At 41.2% G+C, this 14,006-nt stretch overlaps 2 protein-coding genes and 1 long non-coding RNA gene across 3 annotated transcripts in view; 2 read left to right on the top strand and 1 right to left on the bottom strand.

The window, feature by feature from the left end:
- The window catches only part of LOC145437930 (uncharacterized), a 367,629-nt gene that overhangs the window by 321,949 nt on the left and 31,674 nt on the right, over positions 1-14,006 (bottom strand). The gene's annotated exons all lie outside the window — the stretch shown is intronic.
- On the top strand, positions 3,215-7,384 carry LOC145436884 (uncharacterized). The gene is made up of 3 exons (XM_080314081.1): positions 3,215-3,472; positions 6,838-6,938; positions 6,993-7,384. Exons 1-3 carry the CDS (start codon positions 3,388-3,390, stop codon positions 7,224-7,226), a joined length of 420 nt encoding a protein of 139 aa, XP_080170207.1. The 5' UTR covers positions 3,215-3,387; the 3' UTR covers positions 7,227-7,384.
- On the top strand, positions 7,258-11,463 carry LOC145437977 (uncharacterized). Its single transcript, XM_080315345.1, has 4 exons — positions 7,258-7,323; positions 9,156-9,398; positions 9,793-9,930; positions 10,560-11,463. The coding sequence occupies exons 1-4, from the start codon at positions 7,258-7,260 to the stop codon at positions 10,869-10,871; spliced, it is 759 nt and encodes a 252-aa protein (XP_080171471.1). The 3' UTR covers positions 10,872-11,463.

Genomic DNA, 14,006 nt, shown 5'->3' with positions numbered 1-14,006 from the left:
TTGTTATCGCGCATAGTAACCCACTCTGGAACATTGTTCGGTCAGGAGACTTCTGGTTTGGCGCAACCAAAAAGATTGAAAAATGGCAAACTGCACATACGATGATAATATCTACATGTGGTCATGTTTTCAGACTACTTGAAAAGTTTTCGAAGTCAAAACAGTCGCTATTAAGTTATCAAAAAATGTCTAGGTTTGGCTAAATCTCAAATACACTGACTATGCGAATGTATGCATCGTTACGCAACCTGCGTAATAGGTGTCAGTTTCTTTATTCGGCATATACATTGATTCATTCTTAATGAGACTTAAATTATATTCATGCATTATTTTGGAAACAACATATGTAATTGTTCAAATTGAAATGACAGACCTATGGTATTCAATTCGGTATATACTGTATATATACCGTCAAACCACGGTTCACCAATCCAAAACGGTTATAAGGACGGGTATCAAACATGGTAGGTACCGCGGGCCGCAATATTGCCGAGGATACATCTTAAACGTGATAATACGTCGCTTAACAGTTAACACATCGTTCTGCCCTCTAGCGCAAACGATAGACATATTCATGTATACTATGCCTGGAGCTTCAATAAACATCCGGAGACTTGCATATTACAATGCACACCCGACATTTATTTAGTATTATGAGTCGGGCGATGATTTTCGTCCCAATAACGGAAGATATTTTTATCTTGAAAGACTTAATTATGAAAAAATTGGCCCTCATGTATGTAAATTAGGTGTTTTCTCCCATGGTGTTAGTATTGTACTACTTATCTTCATTTCTGGTTGTAACTATTCATCCCTACGAATAAGTTTGGTCTGAAAAAACTTTTTGGACTTAAAAACTGACAAATTTTGACATTAAAATAAATATTTCAACAAAATCAGGACCTATGAAGACTTCCAGTAGTCACATCACGCATCATGGTAAAAACAATTAGGATTCGTTTTAGTGCATCTAAAGATACTTTCCTACGTTCTTGATTCTCGGTTCGAAATTGTCTGTCCTTACTAAGTAGCTTTCCAAGAATGGAGAAAGAACATTCAACAGCAGCAGTTATTAGCTGGCAACACTGAAGTTTTGCGTACACTACTGGCGCAACACCGTGTTGCTTCTAGGGATGATGTGAACGTGAGGTGCACTTTCTTGCTCTATCTGTGAACCTCGGAAATTTATAGGTTCACGTTCATAAATGAAACTTGGTAGGGACTGCACTGTGAACCTTTTCCATCAATTGCAATTTTTACGTCATTATAACATCTTTGGTCGAAATTTATTGCATGTTCACTGCGCGCAACTCTATGCGAGGTGCGGGCAGCATAAAAAAGCAACGCTAAACTAGCATGCCCCTTTGCAATCTCAAAAATTCCACCGGTATTGTTAAAAAATTTGCTCGAAATAACCAGCGGTTTGTTTGTGAATATTTAGTGACTCTTCTCTGAGCTTGATCAGCAATCACATAACATCAATAGCGAAATACCCTAAATCAGTGCTTTTCAACCTGTGTGATGGTTCGCACTATAGTGCGAATGAAAAAAAATTCAGTGCGAATGACAAGCGTCGGGCGAATGAACAATCCGGATGATTGCGAATGAAAATTGTCCGTGTTTCTCACTTTTTCCGACGTGGAATAATTCAAATAAACTTAACACGATATTAAGTACAGTGAGCCCGTAAATTTTGTCGCTTGGAAGCAATTCTAGAAAGTTGTTGGTAGCTAGGCTCTTCTAGTTCACAAGTGAGGAACGCTCCCGATGCGTGTATATTGCAAAGTTTGAGAGAATATTTCCGCGCGAGAGGATTACGTCACTGCTTGGAAAAAAGAAGGAGTGGAATCAGTATCAGTTGCTCGGAAACACCCCGCGTGTATGGATTGGATATTCTATACCAGTGGTTCCCAACCTTTTCGTCTTCATTTCGCACTTCGGATTTATTCCAAGCTTTCATTCCCCATCAGGACCGTAACAGCACCTCGTCACCCCCCCCCGGCCCCCCAAAAAATAAAAATAAAAATAAAAATAATTTGGGTCTTGGGCCCCCCACAGGGTGATAAACCCAACTTCTTGGTGGCTACCCCCTCAGCCACCTGATCCTGTACACTTTTTCGCCGCTACTTATCCTCTACATTTGGTCTACTGTTCAGTGCGTCGCCTTATTTCGACTAAACACGCGAAGCGCCAAAATTTCTATATAATTCATGTTTGAATCGGCCAATATGATCGGGAATTGCATATATCTTGCTGTCAAATTTTTATCCCCTGTTTATGCTCACGGTATCAGATTTACCGGTAGAGCAGAGTGAGGTATGTTGGATAAGGTAGGACCCAGGGTTGTAATGACTCGACTCGAGTCCGACTTGAGTAACGATTTTCTGATGACTCGACTTGAATCGAGTCATTTTTTCAAAATACGGAAATGACTCGACTCGACTCGAGTCAATCTGTGTATTGACTCGACTTGGACTCCAGTCATTGCGCATTACTCGGACCAAGTCATTGACTCGAGACTCAGACGGCCAAGACCGACATTTCATTGTAATTTCGAAGAATTGTGAAGTAACCATCCTACTAGGATTTCGTAATGGTACTTGAAAATACGACCAGAAACTGCTAAAAGTGAGGAAAATTAGTATATTACAAATGCGAAACATTCGATATCACCAAACATAGTTATATAAAGTGAGTTTAACAAAACTTTAACTGGAAACTGAGCAGTAAACATAATGACTTGGACTCGGACTCGATTCATGATACCATGACCCGGACTTGACCCTCTGCTCGATGACTTGGACTCGGACTTGACTCGGTGGTGAATTGAAAATGACTCGACTTGACTCGAGTCAAAACAATAAAAGTGAAATTGACTTGTGAGTCGGAGCCTTGTGACTTGGTTACAACCCTGGACCCCTAAATAAAAATTAAGCATCTTCGTGCGGACCCGTTGGTATATTGACTTCGTTACAATATGCTATTTCGTAACCTCCTATATCTGATATATCAAAAGATATGAAAATTGCCAAAACGAAAAAGCACACACGATTTCAAATTGGTATTGCTTTGCTGGCAAATAATTTTTCTCTGCGGGATGGCATTTTTCCTGTGGGTTCGGATCGCCAGGACAGGAATATTCGGCGCCAGCCATTTAGCCGCCTGAGGACAATTAAACATATATGTATATTGTATATTGTAGGCCTACACTATAAATTTGAGATCCCACCACCGCGAAATTATACGCTAGGAGCAGCGCAAAGGAGAGCTTTCAGCGCATGGCCGCCAACGAAGCTAGGCGCGATAGCGAAAATTTCTCTTTTTTCCCGCTTTGCGTCAGTTCTGTGTTCCCCGTCTCGCTCTTTTACGATTCAACGTGCTGGGAGGATGACAGGAACTTGGTGTGCTGCAGGTTTCAAAACTTTCTTGGCGAGTAACGGCGTTGCATCGCGCCATATCAAGAAATTGGAAGGTAGATAAATAGCTTTAGCGTTAATGTACCCTGTTATATAGATATCTGATATAAAGTACGATCCTAATCTGTATATAGCTCACGCATAGCTTCAGCAATATGCCCGGTTATAACGCAGCTATAGCTATATATAGCTCTCCGCTTTAAACTTGTAACATTGTGTAACTAGCGATTAGGGCTGGGCACAATGATTAAAGTACACGAATTTTGAATATGTATCAATTTTACTGATTTAAGTGTAGTGGTAAAAGACAATATTTTCAAGTATGAGACGCTCTTCGCCCTGAGTACCGGCATCAATTTAACTGGAATTGAAGTTGCGATAGTTTTTTCTACTGTGTTAGCATTGATTGGCCGTATTGCAGCGTACCAAACATGGTAAAAAGCTTGGAATCTTGTCAATTTACATTCTGGTATGGTCTCATAATGAGTGGTACTTGAATAGTCAACTTGAAGCATGAGCCTTGATCCAGAATCGAAGAACTATGGCACTCGATTTTGCCCAGCCCTACTAGCGTTGGTAATCTACACAATTTAGTGAGCAGTTGTGATCGATGCATCTTGTAGTGGGTTAAATGGTGTTACCATAGTGTCCTATATGGTGTCGACACAAGCAAATCGCACGGTTCAATGAAATTGTATCACTTCACAGTTTCCATTTGGCTACAGGCAATTTGACGGTGATTTTTGACCGACTTGCCGAGCATTAAATTTGATGAATCGGGTATCAATCGAAAGCTGACGCTGTACTGCTTGCGAAAATATAAATTTTATTCCACTCATGACCCTGGAACCCCCACAATCTGCCCCGAATTATTCATTGTCGAGTAGATTGGCAGTGTGACGCAACAATGATGTCTGGCGAAACGAGAGACTAGCTCAAGAGCAAGGATGCGGCCGAGCGGCGAGAGTGGGATCAGCTGACGTCGCGGCAATAGCAATGTGCAACCTCGCCACAGAGAAACGCTGCGCTGTTGATACTTTTTCTATGCGTTTCGGTACAAGTGAGCACACACCAGCCTTTCCTTGACTTGTAAGAGTAGAACTGGGTCCACGGAATGTATTAGGGCCCGACCAATTTTCGCGCAATATCCGTCAGCTGATAGAGATATGTAGGCTACGTCTAAGTAGTCTACATTGGATATGTCAGATTATTATGATATCGATTGCCTTAGTCCGCTTGTTGCGTAGGGCTCCAGAGATGCGTGGCGCTGTTGATACTTTTTCTATGCGCTTCGCTGAAAGAGAGCACACGCCAGCCTTTCCTTGACTTGTAATGGTAGAACTGGGTCCACAGAATGTATTTGGTCCCTACCAATTTTCGCGCAATCCTTCAGCTGTTAGAGATATTTCTAGTAAGAAAAATATACTGTCAAGTAATAAGATTCACTCAAGACAGCAAATTTACATAATGTAAATATATCATATTGCAGTAATACAACTACAGTGTTGAGTTTTCACTCTAGTCCCCATAAGCACCACGTCGGTGACCTTGCCAAATTCCGAGAAGGCGAAAAAGTGCAAACTCTGTTGGGCCGAATGGACAATGGACATTCAGTTATTCACAGATGCGAAAAAATACTGCAAATCCGTTTTACGTAAGTTACATTAGTAATATATATACAGGCTACAGAATGAATATAATTCAAATATCTGTGATACCACTGTATTACTTTTGACGCAAAAGGTCCCCGGCATTTAAAAAAACTATTTGGTGATTGAAAAATGCTAAACCAAATTCCAACGTCAACGTTTATAGTGATATCAGATATATTCCAGTGAAAAACAAAGGTATGAATTTGGTGGTAACATTTTGGAATCATTTGGCAGGTATGGCCCGCAAGCTTTCTAGTAACGGATTGAATCCGGACAGCGATGCCAGTTTAATTCGACACTCCTGCTGTTAAACTTTATTCAACAATCAACATTTTACCTGCTGCATTCGCGGACCAAGTCCTACCCATACGGATCAAATAAAAGCTTGTAATGTATGCTCATGCTCAATGCTCCTTGCTCACACTTAACCATAAAAGCGACTATAGAAAGTATCGACACCCGCCATCAACAGCGCGACGTGTCTCTGGAGCCCTACGCAACAAGCGGGCTAAGGCAATCGATATCATAATAATCTGACACATCCAATGTAGACTACTTAGACGTAGCCTACATAGCTTTATCAGCTGAAGGATATTGCGCGAAAACTGGTAGGGCCCTAATACATTCTGTGAACCCAGTTCTACCCTTACAAGTCAAGGAAAGGCTGGTGTGTGCTCGCTTGTACCGAAACGCATAGAAAAAGTATCAACAGCGCAGCGTTTCTCTGTGGCGCGTTTGCACATCGCTATTGCCGCGACGTCAGCTGATCCCACTCTCGCCGCTCGGCCGCATCCTTGCTCTTGAGCTAGTCTCTCGTTTCGCCAGACAGCATTGTTGCGTCACACTGCCAATCTACTCGACAATGAATAATTGGGGGCTGATTGTGGGGGTTCCAGGGCCGCGAGCGGAATAAAATTTATATTTTCGTAATCAGTGCAGAGTCAGCTTTCGGTTGATACCCGATTCATCAAATTTAATGCTCGGCAAGCCGGTCAAAAATCACCGTCAAATTGCCTGTAGCCAAATGGAAACTGTGACGTGATACAATTTCATTGAACCGTGCGATTTGCTTGTGTCGACACCATATAGGACACTATGGTGTTACGAATTGTGATCTAGAATGTTTTTCTTTGCATTTTGTCTGGAAGTGATTATAGAGTGTCGTAAATGGAAAATGTTGGCTGTGCCCGTATGCGGGAGTTAAGATCAGATTACAAAATTTTCCTGAAACGTCACAAGGACCATCCGAGTCTGATTTATACATGCAAGCTCTGTGGAATAGTGTTTCATGATCATCATCAGTTAGAAAATCATTGCCAGAGACGTCATAAGAATCAACAGAATTAGATTTGTGTGATATGCTCGATGAAACTACTAGTGGAAATAGCTCATTAGAGGTTATATGGAGTGTGATCAATCATCACAGGTCGTTGAAAGTCCTGTTGCGCCCTTCTGATTGCTTACCAGAATTTATTTGTATTGATAAACTGTTGTATATAAATGATCAATTATTTTGCAACTATACCATAAACTGGATGTTTGTGCTTTCAATTTCACAATGAATTCATTTGTTATTACACATACACATAGCAATATCTGTGGGTTGCACTGCATTTCTGGTCATGAATTTCGGTGGCCTCAAATCAGTCATATTATTGATGACCAGCAGTTTGTAACGACGAGGTATGTTGCACATGTGTACTGCTTGTAACGATGGGGATTATCTGTCATATTGATGTTACGTTCAAAACTGTTCCATTTTTTTTTAGAGAATGACGTCAATTCGTATAATTTTTCCGGGCTTTGTGATAAAGACTTCTGGCAAATATTCACCATTGGTGTGACGCGCCATCTGTTGAATCTGCAAGAAGTAAGAAGCTAATCAACTGAAATGTGTTCATGCAACTAAGTCTTGATGTTACAGTTATGGAAAAAGTTGTCAACAAATCGAGGTCAAAACAATATGTCCGATGAATCAGCCTCGATTGCTGAATCGGATACCAGCTTGCCGGGAGAAGCGTCAGTTGATGAGGATTTAGATACCACCATGCCGGTAGAGCCGTCAGTCAATGACGATTTAGATACCACCGTGCCCGTAGAGCCGTCAGTCCGTTGTGATTTAGCTTCTTCAGAAGCAGCTATGCCAGTAAGTATTTGATAAAATTTTGCAATTAATTTAGCTAACCTGTATGCCTCAGCAGTCCATACTTCCTCAAGAAGATGACAACTCGACAGATCTCCTTGTGGATGATATGGTAAATATCCACATTATTCTAGTAGGACACCAACTCATATTTTCATCAATTAACAGCCACCATGCAGTGATGTGCGCCGGTTTAAATTACAGCGTAGTTTGTACTGCGAGTATATAGAAGTAGTCCGGTGATGTGCGTCGGTTTAAATTACAACGTAGTTTGTACTGCGAGTATATAGAAGTAGTCCGGTGATGTGCGCCGGTTTAAATTACAGCGTAGTTTGTACTGCGAGTATATAGAAGTAGTCCGGTGATGTGCGCCGGTTTAAATTACAACGTACTTTGAACTGCGAGTATATAGAAGCAGTCCGGTGATGTGCTCCGGTTTAAATTACAACGTAGTTTGTACTGCGAGTATATAGAAGTAGTCCGGTGATGTGCTCCGGTTTAAATTACAACGTAGTTTGTACTGCGAGCATATAGAAGTAGTCCGGTGATGTGCTCCGGTTTAAATTACAACGTAGTTTGTACTGCGAGCATATAGAAGTAGTCTCATGATGTGCGCCGGTTTAAATTACAACGTAGTTTGTACTGCGAGCATATAGAAGTAGTCTCATGATGTGCGCCGGTTTAAATTACAACGTAGTTTGTACTGCGAGCATATAGAAGTAGTCTCATGATGTGCGCCAGTTTAAATTACAGCGTAGTTTCTACTGCGAGTATATAGAAGTAGTCCGGTGATGTGCGCCGGTTTAAATTAGAACGTAGTTTGTACTGCGAGTATATAGAAGTAGTCCGGTGATGTGCGCCAGTTTAAATTACAGCGTAGTTTGTACTGCGAGTATATAGAAGTAGTCCGGTGATGTGCGCCGGTTTAAATTACAACGTAGTTTGTACTGCGAGTATATAGAAGTAGTCCGGTGATGTGCGCCGGTTTAAATTACAACGTAGTTTGTACTGCGAGTATATAGAAGTAGTCCGGTGATGTGCTCCGGTTTAAATTACAACGTAGTTTGTACTGCGAGTATATAGAAGTAGTCCGGTGATGTGCGCCGGTTTAAATTACAACGTAGTTTGTACTGCGAGTATATAGAAGTAGTCCGGTGATGTGCGCCGGTTTAAATTACAGCGTAGTTTGTACTGCGAGTATATAGAAGTAGTCCGGTGATGTGCTCCGGTTTAAATTACAACGTAGTTTGTACTGCGAGTATATAGAAGTAGTCCGGTGATGTGCTCCGGTTTAAATTACAACGTAGTTTGTACTGCGAGTATATAGAAGTAGTCCGGTGATGTGCTCCGGTTTAATTACAACGTAGTTTGTACTGCGAGTATATAGAAGTAGTCCCATGATGTGCGCCGGTTTAAATTACAGTGTAGTTTCTACAGCGAGTATATAGAAGTAGTCCGGTGATGTGCGCCGGTTTAAATTACAACGTAGTTTGTACTGCGAGTATATAGAGGTAGTCCGGTGATGTGCGCCAGTTTATATTACAGCGTAGTTTGTACTGCGAGTATATAGAAGTAGTCCGGTGATGTGCTCTGGTTTAAATTACAACGTAGTTCGTACTGCGAGTATATAGAACTAGTCCGGTGATGTGCTCCGGTTTAATTACAACGTAGTTTGTACTGCGAGTATATAGAAGTAGTCCCATGATGTGCGCCGGTTTAAATTACAGTGTAGTTTCTACTGCGAGTATATAGAAGTAGTCCGGTGATGTGCGCCGGTTTAAATTACAACGTAGTTTGTACTGCGAGTATATAGAAGTAGTCCGGTGATGTGCGCCGGCGTAATTACAACGTAGTTTGTACTGTGGATATAGAAGTAGACCGGCATTGTTCATGGGCATCAGAGCGTTGTGGGTAGCAAATTAGACCAGACCCTGTTTGCGGTAGCACCAAGTCATCTTGAGTATTGTGTCACTACTAATATTTACACATTCAGGTGAATTCAAGTTGACTGTTGGAGAAGCGACTCGTCAGCTGCAAAAGGAATTTGACAACGAGGACTGCAACTGGCAGAAAATCGTGACTCTTTTCAAACAATTGTATGGACACCGGCGTGCTCAGCTAACGAAGAAAGGGATCCCTCTCAATGAAATTCTGCAAACGTTCCCTACCTTGGGTGATATCAGACTGGTGAGTGAGCGCATGTATGATTTATCATTAGGCCTCTGCGATATCGAGTGTGGGTCAGTGTATTGACTCTGAATTGATTATTAGGGTCGAGACTAGTATTCCTGTATCAATCATTCTGATGTCACAACATGAATGATGTGGGGTAGGAATTATGTGCCTTTTATACGGCCACAAAGAATATAGTGCCCGTTCTTAATATAATACTCGAAAAACTCGTATTTTTACAGTTCAGGGAAGATTTCTGGAAGTTGATCGCACCAACTACAATTGATGAGATGAGAACTAATTACACAAAAATGAGCATACATCAAGATATTTAGGGTAAATTGGGACTTGCAAAGCTATTATGATTTAGAACTGATTTATAATAACTTCTCGATTTTTTGTTTTTCAGTTCAGTGTGAATGATCAACTGAAAAATCTGCTGAAAGTACAATCGCAACTCGCCGATGGCAGAGTAAAGTGGAAGAAGACCGACGCCAGACTGAACTCTAAAAAGAAGTCCACAGTATCTGCATTGTCAGTGGAACAGGTACTTGATAATAACTAAGTTTATATAATGATGTCAATCACTGATACATGCAGCTGACTTTGCGTCAGTGGTGAGCAAGATACTGTAATGGTAATGCTTCCGGCTTCTCGATCGGTAGGTCGTGGGTTCGATCCCCGGCCGGGTCATACCAAAGACTTGAAAATTGGTATCCGCAGCTATCCTGCTAGGCGCTCAGCAATCACGAATAGCATGGAGGAGAAAACAAACGGGGGCGCAGACTAGATGACCTCGCGGTTGTATCGCAAATCCGTCGTCTAAGCATCTCGATGGTGCAGGCGAAAAAGAATATCATGAAAGCATATGAAGTGGGGGGGGGGGGGAAAGCAGTGGTCAACAACAAAAAGTTTTCTCGCTTCTTGCCATTTACGTACAATTCATAGTTATTGTTCTGTGTATACTCTGAATTTTATACTTGAGAATTTTCTCATTAAAAGTCATAACGTTCCATGCAATCAACTTTTGTGACATGACGATAAGGGGGCGTGAAATTTTACACTTATTGTGTGGCGTGTCTAAATAACTTGGTGAATTACTGGTGTAGAGATGTTACCCCTGTTATTGACAGTCGTATGCATTGTTTGAATTTTTAAAAAATACTTATATTTCAGGCTCAAGATACTCAAATCCACTGCAAAAGATCACAACCTCCGCATTTGATTGTCGCAAAGCACGAGAATGGAAAGATTCAGGGCTGGATTCTGGCTGATGGCCACAGAATTTCGTGTCAAGAATATGATACGGTCTTTGATACGCTGATTAATATCATGGCATGCTGTTATACTTGGGACCTATCGTATCCGAAAGATTTTCAGCTTCTGGCTTTCGTCCAACATGTCGTAATAGGCGACAAAAGTGCTCAATATGTGTCTACCAAATTGGCCGATTTCTTTCTCAAATATCAACAATCTGCTCCAGAATAGGACTTTTTCCAAGCATGGGTTTCTCACTAATACATTCGTTTTTTGAGCAGTACTTCACAAGTACAAGTACGTTACAAGGTACAAATCCTGTGAGGTTGAGTTTCTCACCACATTTGTTTATTGAGTATAGTACTTTGGAGTACGTTTCAGTACTTTCAAGTATATTGCATGATCCAAATTCTGTAACTAGTTTTTTTGTAATTCTTCAATTGAAAAATTACAAAATTCGGCTCGGATCTATGCTGCAAGTCCTATTTCTTGCCTTCAATTTCTTTGAGTGCATTTTGTTAATTTCTTTGCAAGCACGTTCATTTTTCCGTTTATAATAAAATGTCCGATGTGGGATTCGAACAGTTTTCGATGTCGAGCACACCAGGTAGTTTTAGTGTTGTTTCGAGGACAGAACGGAGGTCGACTCGACATGTACGCCAGATTATTTAGTATTCTACATCATGCCGCAGTGAGGTAGCACCTAGGTCGGAAACCCCTAAATATAAAGCACAATCGACATCATCTAGGACATTTTACGTGGGATCTTTTTTGACGAAAAAAGTGTTGTCTTTTCTGATTTCAATGACATGAAAAAATTTACAGTGTATAATATATATATATCGAAGTTTTCGGTCACAACGAAGGGAATTCCTTCTCGGCCAAGGTCTTCTCGCTGCTGATCGTTCTGGCACACTTCTCGGGGTCTCATGTTACATGGCCTATAACATCATATGTCTTGGTGCGTCGTGGCGCAGTAATGGCCGATGCTGAAATCTGGATTTCTATAAATTCTACACATTTTCGTGGGAGAAGGGTACCCAATAATCAAGATATTCGGCAATATTAAATCGCGCACTCAGTGCGAAAAAAAATCGAAAAAGTGGCATAGATTTACAAAGAAATACTCTATAATTTATGTTAATTCACGAAATAATTTTGGGTCCCTTCGAGCTCGCCCGCCCACTCCCCCAATTGGGGGTTTGGGTGCGGCAGTTACGGTCCAGTTCCCCACTACCCAACACTTTCATCACACAGCAGCTATTTACTGATTTGATTACGCAAGACACACAACCACACCAGTACGTAAGACAATCGCCTATAACTGCAACATAAAACGTATTGTGAACCGATACCAGTAACTCTCAAAATTTCGCGAAAGCGTTATTTCACGTCAAACTAGTCGTGCTGGATGCGATTGTGACGCCATCATTGGTCAATGGTTATCCTGAGTTAAAAATGAGGTTTTGTGAACAACCCACAATATAACTGTCAAGACAATCGCCTATAACTGCAACATAAAACGTATAATGAACCGATACCAGTAACGCTCAAAATTTCGCGAAAGCGTTATTTCACGTCTAACTCGTCGTGCTGGATGCGATTGTGACGCCATCATTGATCATCCGGAGTTGAAAATGAGGTTTTGTGAACAACACGCAATATAATTGTCGATACATACATTCCAGAGCAGGTAACTTGTAACGGTAATTGCGCATGTTTCTCCGAGAATATGTAGACTGTCCTGTACATAATTTTGAACGAATGCGTCTATTCCCCACCAGAAACCCTTGAATTCCCCACAAGTGGGGAATTCCCCACCGTTTGGGAACCCCGTGGGGAGTTGACTATTCCACGGCAATGGTTCATTGAAGGTATGCAAAAATAATTCAATGACGGCACCACTTATTATTCGAATACGAGCGAGCAGAATGATGCTCAACCAAAGCAGAATGCTGCTAGTATGTGAATGATGAAATCAAATGTTTCAGAATCATTTCAATACCAAGCCGCATGACGTGATTTATTCTAGAGGTATTTTGAATGACATCAAACAGTTGTCTGGCTCAAGCAACACTTCGGGAAATGAAGCCTTCAACGCCCTTCCGATTCACTTTGCTCCCAAGCTATATCATTAGGCCTACAGATACAGTAGTCAGCGTGCAAGGCAAGTAGGCTATGCAGTTCTGTTTCATTCGAATATCTGTCCAATGGAACCACCACCTCTTTAGGATGCGACTAGCTGTTCTGCACTTGAATGAGAATAGCTGCAGGGATCACAAAAGAAGCAGGTCAGGAGATCCGCTTTTTGCGGTGAAGTATGTGAAATACAAGGAAGGGTGTCAGATAAAAAAAATGCTGACGGATGCTACACACAGTAAGCCGCTGCAGTCTTTGATTACTCGAAAGCACATTATCATACCACTTTTCCATACCACAAATGATACTGTACAAATGTGCAAAAGGATGTTTGGAGGCGTGTCCGACATTCAATCACTGATCAGGAGGTAAGACCCCTCCACTTGCTGCTGCACGAGTAAGATTGCCACGGGAGCAAGCCATCAGGGAGCAGAGAAGGCGGTACAGCAGATAAAGATACGGGATAAGTATTTGATATTTTGAGTTTTTTCAACTTAACGTACCAATATCGAAATGACCTTGCGTGTAGCCCCATATTTTGCTGCTTAGATATCTAACTTGCGTTACAATGAAAAGTTCTTGATTGTACATGGGGATTGAATTTGCTGAAAATAAATTGTTATTTCAGTCCGATTTACAGTTACGGAAGAGGACATCATTCTGGCGCATATAACCAATGAAGATACTGTCCAATCCTCGGAACATCAGAATCTTCATTATTTGCTAGGATTTTTCGCAAATTTTTTACTAAAACGAGATGCTCATTGATATTCTATCTGCATTTTTATTAAGTAAAATCTTGTCAATCGGATCATTTTATTTTGTACAATAATGATAGACAAATGCAGCTGTCAGAATGCATGCGAATTGATCGGCGGTGTAAAAACTATGAATCTAGTTTATGCAGTGGAGATGGATTCTGGTGTGATCGTATGTCGCTATAAGTTCAGTCCACATCCACACCTTCAGATGTTGACATTATAGTGATTATACCAGTACAGTCACGGCGCCAGGAATCATCATGCTGCTGACGTCATCGATACGGCTCACTGATTTTACCAGCGTTTTGCTGGTGGTGGGATTTTGCCATCTTTACGGCTTCATATCTCGGAAACTCAGGGTTGTAATGACTCGAGTCAGACTCGAGTCACGATTTTCTTATGACTCGACTTGACTCGAGTCATTTTCTCAAAATATGGAAATGACTCGACTTGACTCGAGTCAATC

The sequence above is a fragment of the Botryllus schlosseri genome, chromosome 4, assembly GCF_051294905.1.
Source record: "Botryllus schlosseri isolate E-star chromosome 4, Bs_hap1, whole genome shotgun sequence".
NCBI lineage: Eukaryota > Metazoa > Chordata > Ascidiacea > Stolidobranchia > Styelidae > Botryllus > Botryllus schlosseri.
Note: the sequence above shows the minus strand (reverse complement) of the source record. Positions and strands in the feature narration are given on the sequence as shown.

Coding starts and splice junctions, on each gene's coding strand:
- LOC145436884 (XM_080314081.1), top strand. CDS start 3,388: ATGACAGGAACTTGGTGTGCTGCAGGTTTCAAAACTTTCTTGGCGAGT. Junction 3,473..6,837: donor CCATATCAAGAAATTGGAAG/GTAGATAAATAG, acceptor ATTTTTTTTTAG/AGAATGACGTCAATTCGTAT. Junction 6,939..6,992: donor ATCTGTTGAATCTGCAAGAA/GTAAGAAGCTAA, acceptor TTGATGTTACAG/TTATGGAAAAAGTTGTCAAC.
- LOC145437977 (XM_080315345.1), top strand. CDS start 7,258: ATGCCTCAGCAGTCCATACTTCCTCAAGAAGATGACAACTCGACAGAT. Junction 7,324..9,155: donor ATCTCCTTGTGGATGATATG/GTAAATATCCAC, acceptor TGTTTGCGGTAG/CACCAAGTCATCTTGAGTAT. Junction 9,931..10,559: donor CTGCATTGTCAGTGGAACAG/GTACTTGATAAT, acceptor CTTATATTTCAG/GCTCAAGATACTCAAATCCA.